At 49.5% G+C, this 25417-nt stretch overlaps 1 protein-coding gene across 1 annotated transcript in view; it reads left to right on the plus strand.

Annotated features, from left to right (window-relative positions):
- The window catches only part of LPCAT3 (lysophosphatidylcholine acyltransferase 3), a 173708-nt gene that overhangs the window by 134677 nt on the left and 13614 nt on the right, over positions 1 to 25417 (plus strand). The window contains 2 exon segments of the mRNA XM_073595444.1: positions 4726 to 4763; positions 11592 to 11770. Coding sequence (XP_073451545.1) covers positions 4726 to 4763; positions 11592 to 11770 — 217 coding nt within the window.

Here is a 25417-nt window from a genome sequence, read left to right on the forward strand (position 1 = left end):
TCTACCGCCTGTCCATTCTGTTGCGTCTACCGCCTGTCCATTCTGTTGCCTCTACCGCCTGTCCATTCTGTTGCCTCTACCGCCTGTCCATTCTGTTGCCTCTACCGCCTGTCCATTCTGTTGCCTCTACCGCCTGTCCATTCTGTTGCCTCTACCGCCTGTCCATTCTGTTGCCTCTACCGCCTGTCCATTCTGTTGCCTCTACCGCCTGTCCATTCTGTTGCCTCTACCGCCTGTCCATTCTGTTGCCTCTACCGCCTGTCCATTCCGTTGCCTCTACCGCCTGTCCATTCCGTTGCCTCTACCGCCTGTCCATTCCGTTGCCTCTACCGCCTGTCCATTCCGTTGCCTCTACCGCCTGTCCATTCCGTTGCCTCTACCGCCTGTCCATTCTGTTGCCTCTACCGCCTGTCCATTCTGTTGCCTCTACCGCCTGTCCATTCTGTTGCCTCTACCGCCTGTCCATTCTGTTGCCTCTACCGCCTGTCCATTCTGTTGCCTCTACCGCCTGTCCATTCTGTTGCCTCTACCGCCTGTCCATTCTGTTGCCTCTACCGCCTGTCCATTCTGTTGCCTCTACCGCCTGTCCATTCTGTTGCCTCTACCGCCTGTCCATTCTGTTGCCTCTACCGCCTGTCCATTCTGTTGCCTCTACCGCCTGTCCATTCTGTTGCCTCTACCGCCTGTCCATTCTGTTGCCTCTACCGCCTGTCCATTCTGTTGCCTCTACCGCCTGTCCATTCTGTTGCCTCTACCGCCTGTCCATTCTGTTGCCTCTACCGCCTGTCCATTCTGTTGCCTCTACCGCCTGTCCATTCTGTTGCCTCTACCGCCTGTCCATTCTGTTGCCTCTACCGCCTGTCCATTCTGTTGCCTCTACCGCCTGTCCATTCTGTTGCCTCTACCGCCTGTCCATTCTGTTGCCTCTACCGCCTGTCCATTCTGTTGCCTCTACCGCCTGTCCATTCTGTTGCCTCTACCGCCTGTCCATTCTGTTGCCTCTACCGCCTGTCCATTCTGTTGCCTCTACCGCCTGTCCATTCTGTTGCCTCTACCGCCTGTCCATTCTGTTGCCTCTACCGCCTGTCCATTCTGTTGCCTCTACCGCCTGTCCATTCTGTTGCCTCTACCGCCTGTCCATTCTGTTGCCTCTACCGCCTGTCCATTCTGTTGCCTCTACCGCCTGTCCATTCTGTTGCCTCTACCGCCTGTCCATTCTGTTGCCTCTACCGCCTGTCCATTCTGTTGCCTCTACCGCCTGTCCATTCTGTTGCCTCTACCGCCTGTCCATTCTGTTGCCTCTACCGCCTGTCCATTCTGTTGCCTCTACCGCCTGTCCATTCTGTTGCCTCTACCGCCTGTCCATTCTGTTGCCTCTACCGCCTGTCCATTCTGTTGCCTCTACCGCCTGTCCATTCTGTTGCCTCTACCGCCTGTCCATTCTGTTGCCTCTACCGCCTGTCCATTCTGTTGCCTCTACCGCCTGTCCATTCTGTTGCCTCTACCGCCTGTCCATTCTGTTGCCTCTACCGCCTGTCCATTCTGTTGCCTCTACCGCCTGTCCATTCTGTTGCCTCTACCGCCTGTCCATTCTGTTGCCTCTACCGCCTGTCCATTCTGTTGCCTCTACCGCCTGTCCATTCTGTTGCCTCTACCGCCTGTCCATTCTGTTGCCTCTACCGCCTGTCCATTCTGTTGCCTCTACCGCCTGTCCATTCTGTTGCCTCTACCGCCTGTCCATTCTGTTGCCTCTACCGCCTGTCCATTCTGTTGCCTCTACCGCCTGTCCATTCTGTTGCCTCTACCGCCTGTCCATTCCGTTGCCTCTACCGCCTGTCCATTCCGTTGCCTCTACCGCCTGTCCATTCCGTTGCCTCTACCGCCTGTCCATTCCGTTGCCTCTACCGCCTGTCCATTCCGTTGCCTCTACCGCCTGTCCATTCCGTTGCCTCTACCGCCTGTCCATTCCGTTGTGTCTTCTGCCTCTACCGCCTGTCCATTCCGTCTTCTGTCATTCCTCCTGCCCAAACTGGTGTGTCCAATCGCCTGTGTCTTCTGCCTCTACCTTCTGTTTTTACTCCTTGCTTACTCCTTCCTGTCCAATCAGCGGTGTCCACTGCCACTTTCCCCTGTCCAATCTTCTGCCTTTTATCCTCCAGTTTAATCTGCTGTCTTGTCTCTTATCTGTTGCCTCTCCTTCCAATGCGTGAAACGCACGCTGGGTTGGTTTTGAGGGTGGAGTCTTTCCTTGCGTCCTCTCCGCTTGTGTACATTGGGGGTCCACTAAACAGGGGGGCGGGCTGACACCCATAGCCTTAATCAAGCAAGAGGGAGCACTGCGACACTCCAAAAGACCCGAACTCATGATGTATTTTGATTGGCTCCTATGGGTTACAGCATTTATGAATACACAAGTAAGAATTTGTTCTTTTATATAGTACACATCTACAGTGGATATAAAAAGTCTACACACCCCTGTTGGTAAAAATGTCTGTCAGGTTTCTGTGATGTAAAAAAATGTGAAAAAAAAAAAATAATTTCAGAACTTTTTCCACCTTTTTTTAATATGACCTATAAACGGTACAACTCGGTTGAACAAAAAACTGAAATCTTTTAGGTGGGCGGAAGTTAAAATAAAATAATATGGTTGTCCAGCCCTCAGTCTTTTTAGGTATGAGTCCATCAGCATGGCACATCCTGACTTTGCAAAAACACTCCAAATCTGTCAGATTGCACAGGGCATCTCCTGTGCACAGCCCTCTTCAGATCACCCCACAGATTTTCAATGGGATTCAGGTCTGGCCTCTGGCTCTGCCATTCCAAAGCTTGAATCTTCTTTTGGTGAAGCCATTCCTTTGATTTCGATGTATGTTTTGGGTCGTTGTCATGCTGAAAGATGAAGTTCCTCTTCATGTTCAGCTTTCTATCAGAAGCCTGAAGGTTTTTTGCCAGAATTGACTAGTATTTGGAACTATTCATAATGCCAGCTGAAGAAAAACAGCCCCAAAGCATAATGCTGCCACCACCATGCTTCACGGTGGGTATGGTGTTCTTTTGGTCATGTGCATTGTTTTTTTTTTTTTTTTTTTTTTTTGCACCAAACATATCTCTTGGAATTTATGGCCAAAAAGTTCACAGAACACATTTTCCCAAATGCTTTTGGGTGACTTCAGATGCTTTTTTTGGAAAATTTTTAGCCAGGCTTGGATGTTTTCCTTGGTAAGGAAAGGCTTCCGTCTTGCCACTCCACCCCATAGCCCAGACATATGAAGAATACGGGAGATTGTTGTCACCACACAGCCAGTACTTCCCAGATATTCCTGCAGCTCCTTTAATGTTGCTGTAGGCCTCTTGGCTGCCTCCCTGACCAGTTTTCTTCTCGTCTTTTCATCAATTTTGGAGGGACGTCCAGTTCTTGGTGATGTCACTGTTGTGCCATATTTTCTCCACTTGACGATGACGGTCTTCACTGTGTTCCGTGGTATATCTAATGCCTTGGAAATTCTTTTGTACCCTTCTCCTGACTGATACCTTTTTTAACAATGAGATCCCTCTGATGCTTTGGAAGCTGTCTGAGGACCATAGCTTTTTGCTTTAGGATACGACTAAGAAAATGTCAGGAAAGACCTACTAGAACAGCTGAACTTTATTTGGGGTTAATCAGAGGCACTTCAAATGATGGCGGGTGTGTACTGACTCCTATTTAACATGAGTTTGAATGTGATTGTTTAATTCTGAACACAGCAACATCCCCAGCTAAAAGATGCCAGTTTGTTTTTCAATTGAGTTGTACAGTTTATAGGTCACATTAAAGGTGGGAAAAATTCTGAAATTATTTATCTTTGTCGCATTTTATTATATCACAGAAACCTGTCATTTTAACTGGTGTGTAGACTATTTATATCCACTGTATAGTGCTTTAGGATCTGCAATCAGACAATACTGGCCACCAGACTGAAGAGAGGACTAGTCTCTGCCATCTTGACAGGTTCTCCTCAAAATGTGGCCTTCAAACCTTGAAGATTGGCCTGCAATTTTCATGGTTTGAAGGTCATGTTTTAAAGAGAAACTGTCAAGATGGCTGAAACTTGGCTCCTCCCCTCTCTGGAGGTCACTATTGTCCTTGGCCTGCAATTTTCATAGTAGGAGGTCATGTTTTAAGGAGAACCTGTCAAGATGGCTGAAACTTGGCTCCTCCCCTTTCTGAAAGGCCACTATTGTCCTTGGCCTGCAATTTTCATGGGTTAATGGTCATGTTTTGAGGAGAACCTGTCAAGATGGCTGAAACTTGGCTCCTCTCCTCTCTGGAGGCCACTATTGTCCCTGGCCTGTAATTTTCATGGATTGAAGGTCATGTTTTAAGGAGAACCTGTCAAGACTTGGCTCCTCTCCAGTGCTGGAGGCCAATGTTGTCTGCAGATCCCGCAGCAATACTGAAGTTCTACCCTGGAACTCATCCCAGTCAGGTGCTCCTACACTTGGCCGTGCCAGGTAGCAACCGTTCTGACAGATCCCTCTTTAATTAAGGACACCGTCAGCTGTTGAGTCCTGGCCAGCAGCCTTGGAACGCTTCAGTGAAGTTTCCAGCCTCGCGGCAGGCCAAGTCCCCTCAGTCGGGTTAAATGTAGAAATTTAGTATCTGACCGTGCGACTTTTTGATTTGTTTGTGTTTCGGCAACGACAAGAAGTGTTTTCTCACTCCTCAACCTTCTCTCATCCCCACAGGACTTGGCTTTGATTACTACGACGGTGGGAAAGCCATGGTTAGTATTTATTCTGTGTCTGATAACTTCCGCACCTGTAATTTAACCTGAAACCCGTCCAAGGTGGAAGCCAGCAATTAGAGCCTGGGATCTTCTGCTGTCACCGTGCCAGCAACGTTACCTGTCTCTGCAAGAGCGGCTTTTTGTTACCTCTCCCGCGTAATCGATTAAATCCAACCCGTGTTTACTCTCCAAAAGTCGCGCTTCTCAGATAAAAGCTCTAGGAATCCAATGTCTGCCAGAATTGTACCGGGAGGGGCCCCGTCTAAGGGCATGGACCATTCACTTTGGTCAAAGGGCATCGGTAGGTAAGCAACAAAGGGGGAGAATAGGGAGGGTGAGCTCTGCTTGCTTTTTCCTTTTTAAAACTGAATTCCAGGCAGAAGGTTAAATATACCAAATAGAATGCACTGATCGGGCATAACATTAGGAGCACAGTTTGAAAAGGATGCCCCCCCCCTCCCCCTGCCTTCTGCGGCTGTACCTGGGATCTCCTCCCGTCCCACCGGTAGTCCCGATCGACCTGCCGGCTGATCATAGAGCCCAGCAAAGACCCAATCAGCTTTGTTGGGCTTTATGATATAGTAACCCGGAAGCGATGATGCCTCATCACTTCCGGGTTACCCGGGTATAAACTGCGCCATTTTTAAAAATGGAAAAGTATTTGGTTTACACCGATCTTGGTCTTTTGAATGCTTTTAAGGGCAGAGGAGGGATTTGGTGTCTTATCGATCCCTCCATAAAGAGGACCTGTCACGTGCCTGTTGCTGTCAGATGGGATGTTTACAATCCTTGTGACAGCAATAAAAGAAATCAAAAAAGAAGAAAAAAAATTAAGCGGCACTGTAAAAATAAATGTGAAAAATGTTTAAATGCCCCTTGTGCTCGTGCACAAAGGCGAACGTACGCGTTGGTCATGCACACACGCACGCACGCGGCGATCGTTCCACATGTGCGTTATCCCTGTGAACGGTGGATCGTGGGCACGTCGGATCTAGCACCAGACCTCATGTGCAAATTTAAAGTGTTTACCTGCAAAGGCTTTTAAAGCGACACCTATCGATATTAAAATGTATGTCGTTTGTCTCCGTTGCACGAGTGTGCGCAGTTTTAAAGCATGACATGTTCGGTATCTATTTACTCGGTGTAACATCATCTTTTATGTTTTACAAAAAACTGAGTTATGTATTTTGTTTTTATTTTGCATGTACAGCCATGGCCAGATATTTTGAGAATGACACAAATATAAATTTTCACAAAATCTGCTGCTTCAGTGTTTGTAGATCTGTGTGTCAGATGTTATTATGGGATACTGAAGTATAATTACAAGCATTTCATAAGTGTCAAAGGCTTTTATTGACCATTAGATGAAGTTTATGCAAAGAGTCAATATTTACAGTGATGACCCTTCTTTTTCTCTGCAATTCCCCCCCGGCATGCTGTCAATCAACTTCTGGGCCACATCCTGACTGATGGCCGCCCCCCATTCTTCCATAATCAATGCTTGGAGTTTGTCAGAATTTGTGGGGTTTTTTTTTTGTTCAATCGCCTCCTGAGGATTGACCACAAGTTCTCAATGGAATGAAGATCTGCGGAGTTCCCTGGCCATGGACTCAAAATTTCCATGTTTGGTTTCCCAAGGCACTTGGTTATGAATTTTGCCTTATGGCAAGGTGCTCCATCATGCTGGAGAAGGCATTGTTCCTCACCAAACTGTTCTTGGATGGTTGGGAGAAGTTGCTCTCGGAGGAGGTTTTTGTACCATTCTTTATTCATGAAAAAATTGTGAGTGAGCTCCCCCACTCCCTTGGCTGAGAAGAAGCCCCACCCATGAATGGTCTCAGGATCCATGACACAGGACTGATGGCAACGCTCACCTTTTCTTCTCTGGACAAGGCTTTTTCCAGATGCCCCAAACAATCGGAAAGGGGATCCATCAGAGAAAATGACTTTCCCCCAGTCCTCAGCAGTCCAATCCCTGGACCTTTTGCAGAATATCGGTCTGTCCCTGAGGTTTTTCCTGGAGAGAAGTGGCTTCTTGACACCAGACCATCCTCCAAAAGTCTTCTCCTCACTGTGCGTGCCGATGTCCTCACACCTTCCTGCTGCCATTCCTGAGCAAGCTCTGCACTGGTGGTGCCTCGATCCCGCAGCTGAATCAACTGTAGGAGACGATCCTGGCGCTTACTGGACTTTCTTGGGTGTCCCGAAGCGTTCTTCATAAATTCAGTGGAAATATTTTTTGGCAAAGAGGGACTTTGCAATTAATTGCCATTCATCTGATCGCTCTTCATAACATTCTGGAGTATATGAAAACTGCCATCGTAAAAACTGAGGCAGCAGACTTTGTGAAAATTTAAGATGTGTGTCTGTCTCAAAACTTTTGGCCAGGGCTGTATTTTCAAAAGGGTGTATTTTTTTTCCCAAAAAAAAAATGCGTTTGAAAGCCGCTGCACAAATATCGCGTGACATAAAGAATTGCAACGATCACCATTTTATTTTCTAGGGCCTCTGCTTTAAAAAAAAAAAATATATATATATATATATATATATATATATATATATATATATATATATATATATATATATATATATATATATATATATATATATATATATATATATATATACACACACACTATAATATAAATTATATATACACACATATGCTTTTATTTATATATATATATATAAATAAAATATAAAAAAAAGTGTGTGTAATATATATATAATGTTTGGGGGATCTATGGAAGTTTTAGCAAAAAAATAGTGATTACATGTGAACAAAATTGACAGAGAATGCCGGGGAGGGGGGGGATGGGGGGGTTAAGTGAGTTTTTTGTAGCCGGAGTTCGGCACGCCCCTTGATAAGAATGTTTACCTGCCGGTTTTACGTTCGATGATCGCACACACGTATGGCCACAAGAATGTGAAAGTCCACAGTTCTCTTTTTAATAGAACCAGATGGAGGACAATTTAATCGCAGTCAGGCGTTTGGTCACACCCGCACTTCCTTCTGGTTGTACCGGTGGTGTGGTGTGACCGGGTCCAATGGTTAACCCAGACTAGTTAATGAAGTCTTTTGCTTTTTTTGTTTTCTCGGTTAATCTTTAGTGTTTGTCAGACCTTTGTGAGTCCTGAGCCCTTATCTGAGGTTACCTTCTTTCTTTTTTTTTTTTTTTATCAATTTGATTATTCATTAAGAAAAAAAATCAATATATACATTTATAGTTGATAATGGTAGAGATTATGTCTGAATATAACTCCTCACGGTTTTGTCTCAGATTCTGAATGAGAGACCCTGACTGAATAGGTGTGGGGGGGGGGGGAGACCCTGAGTGAATGGACACAGGTGCATAGGAGACTTTGAGTGAATGGGAGCGAGGGGGCGGAAGACCCTTAGTGAACAGGCATAGGAGACCTTGAGGGAGCAGGGGGGTGGGAGACCCTGAGTGAACAGGCACCAGGGGCATAGGAGACCTTGAGGGAGTGGGGGGGGGACCCTCATTGAACGGGCATTAGACCTTGAGGGGGCGGGAGACCCTGAGTGAACGGGCATGGAGGGAGGGGGTCTCCCTGAGTGAATGGGCATAGGAGACTTTGAGGGAGCAGGGAGGGCGGGAGACCCTGAGTGAATGGGTGGGGGGGGCTCCCTGAGTGAATGGACACAGGGACATAGGAGACTCTGAGTGAACGGGAGCGAGGGGGCGAAAGACCCCGAGTGAACAGGCACCAGGGGCATAGGAGACCTTGATGGAGCGGGGGGGGCGCGGGAGACCCTCATTGAACGGGCATTGGACCTTGAGGGGATGGGAGACCCTGAATGAACGGGAGCAAGGGGGCGGGAGACCCCGCGTGAGCGGGCACAGGGGCACGGGAGACCCCGCGTGAGCGGGCACAGGGGCACGGGAGACCCCGCGTGAGCGGGCACAGGGGCACGGGAGACCCCGCGTGAGCGGGCACAGGGGCACGGGAGACCCCGCGTGAACGGGCACAGGGGCACGGGAGACCCCGAGTGAACGGGCATGGAGGGAGGGGGTCTCCCTGAGTGAATGGGCATAGGAGACTTTGAGGGAGCAGGGAGGGCGGGAGACCCTGAGTGAACAGGAGCAAGGGGGCGGGAGATCCTGAGTGAACAGGTACAGGGGCACGGGAGACCCCGCGTGAGCGGGCACAGGGGCATAGGAGACCCCGAGTGAATGGGCATAGGAGACTTTGAGGGAGCAGGGAGGGCGGGAGACCCTGAGTGAATGGGTGGGGGGGGCTCCCTGAGTGAATGGACACAGGGACAAAAGAGACTTTGAGTGAACGGGAGCGAGGGGGCGAAAGACCCCGAGTGAACAGGGGCATAGGAGACCTTGATGGAGCGGGGGGGGGGCGCGGAAGACCCTCATTGCACGGGCATTGGACCTTGAGGGCACGGGAGACCCCGCGTGAGCGGGCACAGGGGCACGGGAGACCCCGCGTGAGCGGGCACAGGGGCACGGGAGACCCCGCGTGAGCGGGCACAGGGGCACGGGAGACCCCGCGTGAGCGGGCACAGGGGCACGGGAGACCCCGCGTGAGCGGGCACAGGGGCACGGGAGACCCCGCGTGAGCGGGCACAGGGGCACGGGAGACCCCGCGTGAGCGGGCACAGGGGCACGGGAGACCCCGCGTGAGCGGGCACAGGGGCACGGGAGACCCCGCGTGAGCGGGCACAGGGGCACGGGAGACCCCGCGTGAGCGGGCACAGGGGCACGGGAGACCCCGCGTGAGCGGGCACAGGGGCACGGGAGACCCCGCGTGAGCGGGCACAGGGGCACGGGAGACCCCGCGTGAGCGGGCACAGGGGCACGGGAGACCCCGCGTGAGCGGGCACAGGGGCACGGGAGACCCCGCGTGAGCGGGCACAGGGGCACGGGAGACCCCGAGTGAGCGGGCACAGGGGCACGGGAGACCCCGAGTGAGCGGGCACAGGGGCACGGGAGACCCCGAGTGAGCGGGCACAGGGGCACGGGAGACCCCGAGTGAGCGGGCACAGGGGCACGGGAGACCCCGAGTGAGCGGGCACAGGGGCACGGGAGACCCCGAGTGAGCGGGCACAGGGGCACGGGAGACCCCGAGTGAACAGCCATGGGGGGGAGGGATGGTAGGAGTGAATGGTAGCGGGGGAGGCGGGAGACCCTGAATGAATAAATTGGGGGTCTAGAATTGCTCCCCCCCTTCCCCCAAACACACTTACATGCATAGCCTAGGTGAGAAGAATGCACCTGCAGCTTCCTGGGATATCCACACTGAATATCCCAGGGGTCTGCGGCTGGTGGGTGGACCTGGAGCTCTCCGTTTGGCAAAAACCCGGAAGAGACCAATCCGATGAGATCAGAAGAAAATGGGGGTGTGGCAGCGGAATGCAGGATTCGCTGGGTAGGTGTGTGAATTGAGGACAACCCAGCATAACAGTGTTGGGGGGTGTTAAAGGAAAAAAAAAGGGGGTCGGATTGGGGTAAAGTTCCCTTTTTAAGGACCCGGCCTTTTCTGTCACTTTCAGTATTTTTTGCTAGAAAATTACTTTGAACCCCCGGAACATATTTAAAAGATGATGTTGCACTTTTTGTAGAGTAAATAGATACCCAACAGGTCACACTTTAATATTTTGCGCTTGTGGAACGGCGTCAAACTACGATAATTAAAAATCTCCACAGGTGACGCTTTAAAAACGTTAGAAAAAAAAGAAGCCCAGAAGGGCCAACGCTGAGCTAGAAGAAAAAAGAGGGGAATTTGGTGTTTTATATATGAAATCTAGTGAATAAAACGAGCTGCCAGCACTAAAAAGTCTAATGCCCCGCCCACACGATCGGACTTTCCGACAACAAAACCGCGGATTTTTGTTCGAAGGGTGTTGGCTACAACTTGTCTTGGATACACACGGTCACACAAATGTTAGCCAACAATAACGAACGTAGTGACGAACAAGACGTACCTGATGTCTGCATTACGAACGCCGGTTTTACAAGACCGAGAACTTCCGGCTCGTACTTGATATCCGAGCATTGCGTGGACTTTTGTACGACGGACTTGTGTACACATGATCGGAAAGTCCGACAACAAACCGACATTTGTTTCGCGGAAAGTCTGACAACAAATGTCCGATGGAGCGTACGCACGGTCGGACTTTCCGCCAAAAAGCTCACATCCAACATTTGTTGGCGGAAAATCCGATCGTGTGTACGCGGCATAATACAAGCACTCCGAGTAGATAAATATACGCAAAGTGAGTGCAGCGCTAATAAAATAACAACATGACAAACGTTTAAGTGAAAAAATAGTTTTCTTTTTTCATATTTTTTCACTTGAAAATTTGTCATGCTGTTATTTTATCAGCGCTGCACTCACTTTGCTTTAAAAATGTTACCAGTTTAGAGTTACAGAGGAGGTCTAGTGGTAGAATTATTGCTCTCGCTCTAACGATCGCGGCGATACCTCACATGTGTGGTGTGATCACCGTTTAGATATGTGTGTGCGACTTGCGTATGCGTTCACTGCTGCGCTTTACATGTTTCTTGCTTTTTTACACTTTCCCTTTCATTTCTTGATCACTTTTATTCCTATCACAAGGAATGTTTTAAAACGTGGACGGTGCCGCGCGGGGGGTTTGGGCTGTGGCCGCTGTCAGGGGGTGTGTGTGTGTGTGTGTGTGTGTGGCGGGGGGGGGTGGTATCCCCTGTCGTTCAGCAGTGGCCAGTGTCGGTGGGGGACAGGAGGCGGTGGCCAGTGTTGATGACGTATTCCGCACCCTCGGGTTCTGGGTGTGTCCCCCTGACATGTATTTATTTCTTCTCTTTGCAGACGTCGCTGACACCGGAACAGCAGCGTTACGCAGTGCTGGGGGTCCCCACGCTGATGGAGGTCTGCGGCTTCTCCTATTATTATGGGGGGTTTTTGGTGGGCCCCCAGTTCCCTATGGTGAAGTACCTGAGCTTGGTGAGGGGAGAGCTGAGCGATGTGGAGGGGCAAATTCCTAACAGGTGTGTATGAAGGATTCCCATAGAGCGGGGGTCTCCAAACCTTCTGATCAAAGGGCCAGTTTACTGTCGTTTAGGGGGGCCGGACTGTGGCCAGTGAAAGGTAGAAAAGATCCTGATGTCTATGGGGAAAAAACAATGTCTCAACATCGGTATCAGTGGAAGGATTAGTGCCCCATCATTGGTGTCAGTGGGAGGAATAGTGCCCCATCATTGGTGTCAGTGGGAGGAATAGTGTCCCATAATTGGTATCAGTGGAAGGAATAGTGCCCCATCATTGGTGTTAGTGGGAGGAATAGTGCCCCATCATTGGTGTCAGTGGGAGGAATAGTGCCCCATCATCGGTGTCAGTGGAAGGAATAGTGCCCCATCATTGGTATCAGTGGGAGGAATAGTGCCCCATCATTGGTATCAGTGGGAGGAATAGTGCCCCATCATCGGTGTCAGTGGAAGGAATAGTGCCCCATCATTGGTATCAGTGGGAGGAATAGTGCCCCATCATTGGTATCAGGGGGAGGAATAGTGCCCCATCATTGGTATCAGTGGGAGGAATAGTGCCCCATCATTGATGTCAGTGGGAGGAATAGTGCCCCATCATTGGTGTCAGTGGGAGGAATAGTGCCCCATCATTGGTATTAGTGGGAGGAATGGTGCCCCATCATTGGTATTAGTGGAAGGAATAGTGTCCCATCATTGGTATCAGTGGGAGGAATAGTGCCCCATCATTGGGGTCAGTGGGAGGAATAGTGCCCCATCATTGGTGTCAGTGGGAGGAATAGTGCCCCATCATTGGTGTCAGTGGGAGGAATAGTGTCCCATCATTGGTATCAGTGGGAGGAATAGTGTCCCATCATTGGGGTCAGTGGGAGGAATAGTGCCCCATCATTGGTGTCAGTGGGAGGAATAGTGTCCCATCATTGGTATCAGTGGGAGGAATAGTGTCCCATCATTGGGGTCAGTGGGAGGAATAGTGCCCCATCATTGGTGTCAGTGGGAGGAATAGTGTCCCATCATTGGGGTCAGTGGGAGGAATAGTGCCCCATCATTGGTGTCAGTGGGAGGAATAGTGCCCCATCATTGGTGTCAGTGGGAGGAATAGTGCCCCATCATTGGTGTCAGTGGGAGGAATAGTGCCCCATCATTGGTGTCAGTGGGAGGAATAGTTCCCCATCATTGGTGTCAGTGGGAGGAATAGTGCCCCATCATTGGTGTCAGTGGGAGGAATAGTGCCCCATCATTGGTGTCAGTGGGAGGAATAGTGTCCCATCATTGGTATCAGTGGGAGGAATAGTGTCCCATCATTGGTATCAGTGGGAGGAATAGTGCCCCATCATTGGTGTCAGTGGGAGGAATAGTGCCCCATCATTGGTGTCAGTGGGAGGAATAGTGCCCCATCATTGGTGTCAGTGGGAGGAATAGTGCCCCATCATTGGTATCAGTGGGAGGAATAGTGCCCCATCATTGGTGTCAGTGGGAGGAATAGTGCCCCATCATTGGTATTAGTGGGAGGAATAGTGCCCCATCATTGGTATCAGTGGGAGGAATAGTGCCCCATCATTGGTGTCAGTGGGAGGAATAGTGCCCCATCATTGGTGTCAGTGGGAGGAATAGTGCCCCATCATTGGTATTAGTGGGAGGAATAGTGCCCCATCATTGGTGTCAGTGGGAGGAATAGTGCCCCATCATTGGTATCAGTGGAAGGAATAGTGCCCCATTATTGGTATCAGTGGGAGGAATAGTGCCCCATCATTGGTGTCAGTGGGAGGAATAGTGCCCCATCATTGGTATTAGTGGGAGGAATAGTGCCCCATCATTGGTGTCAGTGGGAGGAATAGTGCCCCATCATTGGTATTAGTGGGAGGAATAGTGCCCCATCATTGGTATCAGTGGGAGGAATAGTGCCCCATCATTGGTGTCAGTGGGAGGAATAGTGCCCCATCATTGGTGTCAGTGGGAGGAATAGTGCCCCATCATTGGTATTAGTGGGAGGAATAGTGCCCCATCATTGGTGTCAGTGGGAGGAATAGTGCCCCATCATTGGTATCAGTGGAAGGAATAGTGCCCCATTATTGGTATCAGTGGGAGGAATAGTGCCCCATCATTGGTGTCAGTGGGAGGAATAGTGCCCCATCATTGGTATTAGTGGGAGGAATAGTGCCCCATCATTGGTGTCAGTGGAAGGAATAGTGCCCCATCATTGGTGTCAGTGGGAGGAATAGTTCCCCATCATTGGTGTCAGTGGGAGGAATAGTGCCCCATCATTGGTGTCAGTGGAAGGAATAGTGCCCCATCATTGGTATCAGTGGGAGGAATAGTGCCCCATCATTGGTGTCAGTGGGAGGAATAGTGCCCCATCATTGGTATTAGTGGGAGGAATAGTGCCCCATCATTGGTGTCAGTGGAAGGAATAGTGCCCCATCATTGGTGTCAGTGGGAGGAATAGTGCCCCATCATTGGTATTAGTGGGAGGAATAGTGCCCCATCATTGGTGTCAGTGGGAGGAATAGTGCCCCATCATTGGTATCAGTGGGAGGAATAGTGTCCCATCATTGGTATCAGTGGGAGGAATAGTGTCCCATCATTGGTATCAGTGGGAGGAATAGTGCCCCATCATTGGTATCAGTGGGAGGAATAGTGCCCCATCATTGGTATCAGTGGGAGGAATAGTGCCCCATCATTGGTGTCAGTGGGAGGAATAGTGCCCCATCATTGGTGTCAGTGGGAGGAATAGTGCCCCATCATTGGTGTCAGTGGGAGGAATAGTGCCCCATCATTGGTGTCAGTGGAAGGAATGGTGCCCCATCATTGGTGTCAGTGGGAGGAATAGTGCCCCATCATTGGTATTAGTGGGAGGAATAGTGTCCCATCATTGGTATCAGTGGAAGGAATAGTGCCCCATCATTGGTGTCAGTGGGAGGAATAGTGTCCCATCATTGGTATCAGTGGGAGGAATAGTGTCCCATCATTGGTATCAGTGGGAGGAATAGTGCCCCATCATTGGTGTCAGTGGGAGGAATAGTGTCCCATCATTGGTATCAGTGGGAGGAATAGTGCCCCATCATTGGTGTCAGTGGGAGGAATAGTGCCCCATCATTGGTGTCAGTGGGAGGAATAGTGCCCCATCATTGGTGTCAGTGGGAGGAATAGTGCCCCATCATTGGTGTCAGTGGGAGGAATAGTGCCCCATCATTGGTGTCAGTGGGAGGAATAGTGCCCCATCATTGGTATTAGTGGGAGGAATAGTGCCCCATCATTGGTATCAGTGGGAGGAATAGTGCCCCATCATTGGTATTAGTGGGAGGAATAGTGCCCCATCATTGGTATCAGTGGAAGGAATAGTGCCCCATCATTGGTGTCAGTGGGAGGAATAGTGCCCCATCATTGGTGTCAGTGGGAGGAATAGTGCCCCATCATTGGTGTCAGTGGGAGGAATAGTGCCCCATCATTGGTGTCAGTGGGAGGAATAGTGCCCCATCATTGGTGTCAGTGGGAGGAATAGTGCCCCATCATTGGTATTAGTGGGAGGAATAGTGCCCCATCATTGGTATCAGTGGGAGGAATAGTGCCCCATCATTGGTGTCAGTGGGAGGAATAGTGCCCCATCATTGGTGTCAGTGGGAGGAATAGTGCCCCATCATTGGTATTAGTGGGAGGAATAGTGCCCCATCATTGGTATCATTGGGAGGAATAGTGCCCCATCATTGGTATCAGTGGAAGGAATAGTGTCCCATCATTGGTATCAGTGGGAGGAATAGTGTCCCATCATTGGTGTCAGTGGGAGGAATAGTGCCCCATCATTGGTATCAGTGGGAGGAATAGTGTCCCATCATTGGTATCAGTGGAAGGAATAGTGTCCCATCATTGGTATCAGTGGGAGGAATAGTGTCCCATCATTGGTGTCAGTGGGAGGAATAGTGTCCCATCATTGGTATTAGTGGGAGGAATAGTGTCCCATCATTGGTGTCAGTGGGAGGAATAGTGCCCCATCATTGGTATCATTGGGAGGAATAGTGTCCCATCATTGGTATCAGTGGAAGGAATAGTGTCCCATCATTGGTGTCAGTGGGAGGAATAGTGCCCCATCATTGGTATTAGTGGGAGGAATAGTGCCCCATCATTGGTATCATTGGGAGGAATAGTGTCCCATCATTGGTATCATTGGGAGGAATAGTGTCCCATCATTGGTATCAGTGGAAGGAATAGTGTCCCATCATTGGTATCAGTGGGAGGAATAGTGTCCCATCATTTGGTATCAGTGGAAGGAATAGTGCCCCATCATTGGTATTAGTGGGAGGAATAGTGCCCCATCATTGGTATCAGTGGAAGGAATAGTGCCCCATCATTGGTGTTAGTGGGAGGAATAGTGCCCCATCATTGGTGTTAGTGGGAGGAATAGTGTCCCATCATTGGTATCATTGGGAGGAATAGTGCCCCATCATTTGGTATCAGTGGAAGGAATAGTGCCCCATCATTGGTGTTAGTGGGAGGAATAGTGCCCCATCATTGGTATTAGTGGGAGGAATAGTGCCCCATCATTGGTATCAGTGGAAGGAATAGTGCCCCATCATTGGTATTAGTGGGAGGAATAGTGCCCCATCATTGGTATCAGTGGAAGGAATAGTGTCCCATCATTGGTATCAGTGGGAGGAATAGTGTCCCATCATTGGTGTCAGTGGGAGGAATAGTGTCCCATCATTGGTATTAGTGGGAGGAATAGTGTCCCATCATTGGTGTCAGTGGGAGGAATAGTGTCCCATCATTGGTATCATTGGGAGGAATAGTGCCCCATCATTGGTATCAGTGGAAGGAATAGTGCCCCATCATTGGTGTTAGTGGGAGGAATAGTGCCCCATCATTGGTATTAGTGGGAGGAATAGTGCCCCATCATTGGTATCAGTGGAAGGAATAGTGCCCCATCATTGGTATTAGTGGGAGGAATAGTGCCCCATCATTGGTATCAGTGGAAGGAATAGTGTCCCATCATTGGTATCAGTGGGAGGAATAGTGTCCCATCATTGGTGTCAGTGGGAGGAATAGTGTCCCATCATTGGTATTAGTGGGAGGAATAGTGTCCCATCATTGGTGTCAGTGGGAGGAATAGTGCCCCATCATTGGTATCATTGGGAGGAATAGTGTCCCATCATTGGTATCAGTGGAAGGAATAGTGTCCCATCATTGGTGTCAGTGGGAGGAATAGTGCCCCATCATTGGTATTAGTGGGAGGAATAGTGCCCCATCATTGGTATCATTGGGAGGAATAGTGTCCCATCATTGGTATCATTGGGAGGAATAGTGTCCCATCATTTGGTATCAGTGGAAGGAATAGTGCCCCATCATTGGTATTAGTGGGAGGAATAGTGCCCCATCATTGGTATCAGTGGAAGGAATAGTGCCCCATCATTGGTGTTAGTGGGAGGAATAGTGCCCCATCATTGGTGTTAGTGGGAGGAATAGTGTCCCATCATTGGTATCATTGGGAGGAATAGTGCCCCATCATTTGGTATCAGTGGAAGGAATAGTGCCCCATCATTGGTATCAGTGGGAGGAATAGTGCCCCATCATTTGGTATCAGTGGAAGGAATAGTGCCCCATCATTGGTATCAGTGGAAGGAATAGTGTCCCATCATTGGTATCAGTGGGAGGAATAGTGCCCCATCATTTGGTATCAGTGGAAGGAATAGTGCCCCATCATTGGTATCAGTGGGAGGAATAGTGCCCCATCATTTGGTATCAGTGGAAGGAATAGTGCCCCATCATTGGTATCAGTGGAAGGAATAGTGTCCCATCATTGGTGTCAGTGGGAGGAATAGTGCCCCATCATTGGTGTCAGTGGGAGGAATAGTGCCCCATCATTGGTATCATTGGGAGGAATAGTGCCCCATCATTGGTATCATTGGGAGGAATAGTGTCCCATCATTTGGTATCAGTGGAAGGAATAGTGCCCCATCATTGGTATCAGTGGGAGGAATAGTGTCCCATCATTGGTATCAGTGGGAGGAATAGTGTCCCATCATTGGTATCAGTGGGAGGAATAGTGCCCCATCATTGGTGTTAGTGGGAGGAATAGTGCCCCATCATTGGTGTTAGTGGGAGGAATAGTGTCCCATCATTGGTGTTAGTGGGAGGAATAGTGCCCCATCATTGGTATCAGTGGGAGGAATAGTGCCCCATCATTGGTATCAGTGGGAGGAATAGTGTCCCATCATTGGTATCAGTGGGAGGAATAGTGTCCCATCATTTGGTATCAGTGGAAGGAATAGTGCCCCATCATTGGTATCAGTGGAAGGAATAGTGCCCCATCATTGGTGTCAGTGGGAGGAATAGTTCCCCATCATTGGTGTTAGTGGGAGGAATAGTGCCCCATCATTGGTGTTAGTGGGAGGAATAGTGTCCCATCATTGGTATCAGTGGGAGGAATAGTGCCCCATCATTGGTGTCAGTGGGAGGAATAGTGTCCCATCATTGATGTCAGTGGGAGGAATAGTGCCCCATCATTGGTGTTAGTGGGAGGAATAGTGTCCCATCATTGATATCAGTGGGAGGAATAGTGCCCCATCATTGGTGTCAGTGGGAGGAATAGTGTCCCATCATTGGTGTCAGTGGGAGGAATAGTGTCCCATCATTGGTGTCAGTGGGAGGAATAGTGCCCCATCATTGGTGTCAGTGGGAGGAATAGTGTCCCATCATTGGTGTCAGTGGGAGGAATAGTGCCCCATCATTGGTGTCAGTGGGAGGAATAGTGTCCCATCATTGGTATCAGTGGGAGGAATAGTGCCCCATCATTGGTATCATTGGGAGGAATAGTGTCCCATCATTGGTATCATTGGGAGGAATAGTGCCCCATCATTGGTATCAGTGGGTGGAATAGTGCCCCATCATTGGTATCAGTGGAAGGAATAGTGTCCCATCATTGGTGTCAGTGGGAGGAATAGTGTCCCATCATTGGTATCAGTGGGTGGAATAGTGCCCCATCATTGGTATCAGTGGGAGGAATAGTGTCCCATCATTGATATCAGTGGGAGGAATAGTGCCCCATCATTGGTATCAGTGGGAGGAATAGTGCCCCATCATTGGTATCAGTGGGAGGAATAGTGTCCCATCATTGATATCAGTGGGAGGAATAGTGTCCCATCATTGGTATCAGTGGGAGGAATAGTGCCCCATCATTGGTGTTAGTGGGAGGAATAGTGTCCCATCATTGGTATCAGTGGGAGGAATAGTGCCCCATCATTGGTGTTAGTGGGAGGAATAGTGTCCCATCATTGGTATCAGTGGGAGGAATAGTGCCCCATCATTGGTGTCAGTGGGAGGAATAGTGTCCTATCATTGGTGTCAGTGGGAGGAATAGTGTCCCATCATTGGTGTCAGTGGGAGGAATAGTGCCCCATCATTGGTGTCAGTGGGAGGAATAGTGTCCCATCATTGGTGTCAGTGGGAGGAATAGTGCCCCATCATTGGTGTCAGTGGGAGGAATAGTGTCCCATCATTGGTATCAGTGGGTGGAATAGTGTCCCATCATTGGTATCAGTGGGAGGAATAGTGTCCCATCATTGGTATCATTGGGAGGAATAGTGTCCCATCATTGGTATCATTGGGAGGAATAGTGCCCCATCATTGGTATCAGTGGGTGGAATAGTGCCCCATCATTGGTATCAGTGGAAGGAATAGTGTCCCATCATTGGTGTCAGTGGGAGGAATAGTGCCCCATCATTGGTATCAGTGGAAGGAATAGTGTCCCATCATTGATATCAGTGGGAGGAATAGTGCCCCATCATTGGTGTCAGTGGGAGGAATAGTGCCCCATCATTGGTATTAGTGGGAGGAATGGTGCCCCATCATTGGTATTAGTGGAAGGAATAGTGTCCCATCATTGGTATCAGTGGGAGGAATAGTGCCCCATCATTGGGGTCAGTGGGAGGAATAGTGCCCCATCATTGGTGTCAGTGGGAGGAATAGTGCCCCATCATTGGTGTCAGTGGGAGGAATAGTGTCCCATCATTGGTATCAGTGGGAGGAATAGTGTCCCATCATTGGGGTCAGTGGGAGGAATAGTGCCCCATCATTGGTGTCAGTGGGAGGAATAGTGCCCCATCATTGGTGTCAGTGGGAGGAATAGTTCCCCATCATTGGTATCAGTGGGAGGAATAGTGCCCCATCATTGGTGTCAGTGGGAGGAATAGTTCCCCATCATTGGTGTCAGTGGGAGGAATAGTGCCCCATCATTGGTGTCAGTGGGAGGAATAGTGCCCCATCATTGGTGTCAGTGGGAGGAATAGTGCCCCATCATTGGTGTCAGTGGGAGGAATAGTGCCCCATCATTGGTGTCAGTGGGAGGAATAGTGCCCCATCATTGGTGTCAGTGGGAGGAATAGTGCCCCATCATTGGTGTCAGTGGGAGGAATAGTGCCCCATCATTGGTATCAGTGGGAGGAATAGTGCCCCATCATTGGTGTCAGTGGGAGGAATAGTGCCCCATCATTGGTATCAGTGGAAGGAATAGTGCCCCATCATTGGTGTTAGTGGGAGGAATAGTGCCCCATCATTGGTGTTAGTGGGAGGAATAGTGTCCCATCATTGGTATCATTGGGAGGAATAGTGCCCCATCATTTGGTATCAGTGGAAGGAATAGTGCCCCATCATTGGTATCAGTGGGAGGAATAGTGCCCCATCATTTGGTATCAGTGGAAGGAATAGTGCCCCATCATTGGTATCAGTGGAAGGAATAGTGTCCCATCATTGGTATCAGTGGGAGGAATAGTGCCCCATCATTTGGTATCAGTGGAAGGAATAGTGCCCCATCATTGGTATCAGTGGGAGGAATAGTGCCCCATCATTTGGTATCAGTGGAAGGAATAGTGCCCCATCATTGGTATCAGTGGAAGGAATAGTGTCCCATCATTGGTGTCAGTGGGAGGAATAGTGCCCCATCATTGGTGTCAGTGGGAGGAATAGTGCCCCATCATTGGTATCATTGGGAGGAATAGTGCCCCATCATTGGTATCATTGGGAGGAATAGTGTCCCATCATTTGGTATCAGTGGAAGGAATAGTGCCCCATCATTGGTATCAGTGGGAGGAATAGTGTCCCATCATTGGTATCAGTGGGAGGAATAGTGTCCCATCATTGGTATCAGTGGGAGGAATAGTGCCCCATCATTGGTGTTAGTGGGAGGAATAGTGCCCCATCATTGGTGTTAGTGGGAGGAATAGTGTCCCATCATTGGTGTTAGTGGGAGGAATAGTGCCCCATCATTGGTATCAGTGGGAGGAATAGTGCCCCATCATTGGTATCAGTGGGAGGAATAGTGTCCCATCATTGGTATCAGTGGGAGGAATAGTGTCCCATCATTTGGTATCAGTGGAAGGAATAGTGCCCCATCATTGGTATCAGTGGAAGGAATAGTGTCCCATCATTGGTGTCAGTGGGAGGAATAGTTCCCCATCATTGGTGTTAGTGGGAGGAATAGTGCCCCATCATTGGTGTTAGTGGGAGGAATAGTGTCCCATCATTGGTATCAGTGGGAGGAATAGTGCCCCATCATTGGTGTTAGTGGGAGGAATAGTGTCCCATCATTGGTATCAGTGGGAGGAATAGTGCCCCATCATTGGTGTTAGTGGGAGGAATAGTGTCCCATCATTGATATCAGTGGGAGGAATAGTGCCCCATCATTGGTGTCAGTGGGAGGAATAGTGTCCTATCATTGGTGTCAGTGGGAGGAATAGTGTCCCATCATTGGTGTCAGTGGGAGGAATAGTGCCCCATCATTGGTGTCAGTGGGAGGAATAGTGTCCCATCATTGGTGTCAGTGGGAGGAATAGTGCCCCATCATTGGTGTCAGTGGGAGGAATAGTGTCCCATCATTGGTATCAGTGGGAGGAATAGTGCCCCATCATTGGTGTCAGTGGGAGGAATAGTGTCCCATCATTGGTATCAGTGGGTGGAATAGTGTCCCATCATTGGTATCAGTGGGAGGAATAGTGTCCCATCATTGGTATCATTGGGAGGAATAGTGTCCCATCATTGGTATCATTGGGAGGAATAGTGCCCCATCATTGGTATCAGTGGGTGGAATAGTGCCCCATCATTGGTATCAGTGGAAGGAATAGTGTCCCATCATTGGTGTCAGTGGGAGGAATAGTGTCCCATCATTGGTATCAGTGGGTGGAATAGTGCCCCATCATTGGTATCAGTGGGAGGAATAGTGTCCCATCATTGATATCAGTGGGAGGAATAGTGCCCCATCATTGGTATCAGTGGGAGGAATAGTGCCCCATCATTGGTATCAGTGGGAGGAATAGTGTCCCATCATTGATATCAGTGGGAGGAATAGTGTCCCATCATTGGTATCAGTGGGAGGAATAGTGTCCCATCATTGGTATCAGTGGGAGGAATAGTGCCCCATCATTGGTGTTAGTGGGAGGAATAGTGTCCCATCATTGGTATCAGTGGGAGGAATAGTGCCCCATCATTGGTGTTAGTGGGAGGAATAGTGTCCCATCATTGGTATCAGTGGGAGGAATAGTGCCCCATCATTGGTGTCAGTGGGAGGAATAGTGTCCTATCATTGGTGTCAGTGGGAGGAATAGTGTCCCATCATTGGTGTCAGTGGGAGGAATAGTGCCCCATCATTGGTGTCAGTGGGAGGAATAGTGTCCCATCATTGGTGTCAGTGGGAGGAATAGTGCCCCATCATTGGTGTCAGTGGGAGGAATAGTGTCCCATCATTGGTATCAGTGGGTGGAATAGTGTCCCATCATTGGTATCAGTGGGAGGAATAGTGTCCCATCATTGGTATCATTGGGAGGAATAGTGTCCCATCATTGGTATCATTGGGAGGAATAGTGCCCCATCATTGGTATCAGTGGGTGGAATAGTGCCCCATCATTGGTATCAGTGGAAGGAATAGTGTCCCATCATTGGTGTCAGTGGGAGGAATAGTGCCCCATCATTGGTATCAGTGGAAGGAATAGTGTCCCATCATTGATATCAGTGGGAGGAATAGTGCCCCATCATTGGTGTCAGTGGGAGGAATAGTGCCCCATCATTGGTATTAGTGGGAGGAATGGTGCCCCATCATTGGTATTAGTGGGAGGAATGGTGCCCCATCATTGGTATCAGTGGGAGGAATAGTGCCCCATCATTGGGGTCAGTGGGAGGAATAGTGCCCCATCATTGGTGTCAGTGGGAGGAATAGTGCCCCATCATTGGTGTCAGTGGGAGGAATAGTGTCCCATCATTGGTATCAGTGGGAGGAATAGTGTCCCATCATTGGGGTCAGTGGGAGGAATAGTGCCCCATCATTGGTGTCAGTGGGAGGAATAGTGCCCCATCATTGGTGTCAGTGGGAGGAATAGTTCCCCATCATTGGTATCAGTGGGAGGAATAGTGCCCCATCATTGGTGTCAGTGGGAGGAATAGTTCCCCATCATTGGTGTCAGTGGGAGGAATAGTGCCCCATCATTGGTGTCAGTGGGAGGAATAGTGCCCCATCATTGGTGTCAGTGGGAGGAATAGTGCCCCATCATTGGTGTCAGTGGGAGGAATAGTGCCCCATCATTGGTGTCAGTGGGAGGAATAGTGTCCCATCATTGGTGTCAGTGGGAGGAATAGTGTCCCATCATTGGTATCAGTGGGAGGAATAGTGTCCCATCATTGGTGTCAGTGGGAGGAATAGTGCCCCATCATTGGTGTCAGTGGGAGGAATAGTGCCCCATCATTGGTGTCAGTGGGAGGAATAGTGCCCCATCATTGGTATCAGTGGGAGGAATAGTGCCCCATCATTGGTGTCAGTGGGAGGAATAGTGCCCCATCATTGGTATTAGTGGGAGGAATAGTGCCCCATCATTGGTATCAGTGGGAGGAATAGTGCCCCATCATTGGTGTCAGTGGGAGGAATAGTGCCCCATCATTGGTGTCAGTGGGAGGAATAGTGCCCCATCATTGGTATTAGTGGGAGGAATAGTGCCCCATCATTGGTGTCAGTGGGAGGAATAGTGCCCCATCATTGGTATCAGTGGAAGGAATAGTGCCCCATCATTGGTGTCAGTGGGAGGAATAGTGCCCCATCATTGGTATTAGTGGGAGGAATAGTGCCCCATCATTGGTGTCAGTGGAAGGAATAGTGCCCCATCATTGGTGTCAGTGGGAGGAATAGTGCCCCATCATTGGTATTAGTGGGAGGAATAGTGCCCCATCATTGGTATCAGTGGGAGGAATAGTGTCCCATCATTGGTATCAGTGGGAGGAATAGTGTCCCATCATTGGTATCAGTGGGAGGAATAGTGCCCCATCATTGGTATCAGTGGGAGGAATAGTGCCCCATCATTGGTGTCAGTGGGAGGAATAGTGCCCCATCATTGGTGTCAGTGGGAGGAATAGTGCCCCATCATTGGTGTCAGTGGGAGGAATAGTGTCCCATCATTGGTGTCAGTGGAAGGAATGGTGCCCCATCATTGGTGTCAGTGGGAGGAATAGTGCCCCATCATTGGTGTCAGTGGAAGGAATGGTGCCCCATCATTGGTGTCAGTGGGAGGAATAGTGTCCCATCATTGGTGTCAGTGGAAGGAATGGTGCCCCATCATTGGTGTCAGTGGGAGGAATAGTGCCCCATCATTGGTATTAGTGGGAGGAATAGTGTCCCATCATTGGTATCAGTGGAAGGAATAGTGCCCCATCATTGGTGTCAGTGGGAGGAATAGTGTCCCATCATTGGTATCAGTGGGAGGAATAGTGTCCCATCATTGGTATCAGTGGGAGGAATAGTGCCCCATCATTGGTGTCAGTGGGAGGAATAGTGTCCCATCATTGGTGTCAGTGGGAGGAATAGTGTCCCATCATTGGTATCAGTGGGAGGAATAGTGCCCCATCATTGGTGTCAGTGGGAGGAATAGTGCCCCATCATTGGTGTCAGTGGGAGGAATAGTGCCCCATCATTGGTGTCAGTGGGAGGAATAGTGCCCCATCATTGGTGTCAGTGGGAGGAATAGTGCCCCATCATTGGTGTCAGTGGGAGGAATAGTGCCCCATCATTGGTATTAGTGGGAGGAATAGTGCCCCATCATTGGTATCAGTGGAAGGAATAGTGCCCCATCATTGGTATTAGTGGGAGGAATAGTGCCCCATCATTGGTATCAGTGGAAGGAATAGTGCCCCATCATTGGTGTCAGTGGGAGGAATAGTGCCCCATCATTGGTGTCAGTGGGAGGAATAGTGTCCCATCATTGGTATCAGTGGGAGGAATAGTGTCCCATCATTGGTGTCAGTGGGAGGAATAGTGCCCCATCATTGGTATCAGTGGGAGGAATAGTGTCCCATCATTGGTATCAGTGGAAGGAATAGTGTCCCATCATTGGTGTCAGTGGGAGGAATAGTGCCCCATCATTGGTATTAGTGGGAGGAATAGTGCCCCATCATTGGTATCATTGGGAGGAATAGTGTCCCATCATTGGTATCATTGGGAGGAATAGTGTCCCATCATTGGTATCATTGGGAGGAATAGTGCCCCATCATTTGGTATCAGTGGAAGGAATAGTGCCCCATCATTGGTATTAGTGGGAGGAATAGTGCCCCATCATTGGTATCATTGGGAGGAATAGTGTCCCATCATTGGTATCAGTGGGAGGAATAGTGTCCCATCATTGGTATCATTGG

Source organism: Aquarana catesbeiana, linkage group LG08 (assembly GCF_042186555.1).
Source record: "Aquarana catesbeiana isolate 2022-GZ linkage group LG08, ASM4218655v1, whole genome shotgun sequence".
Classification (NCBI taxonomy): Eukaryota; Metazoa; Chordata; class Amphibia; order Anura; family Ranidae; genus Aquarana; species Aquarana catesbeiana.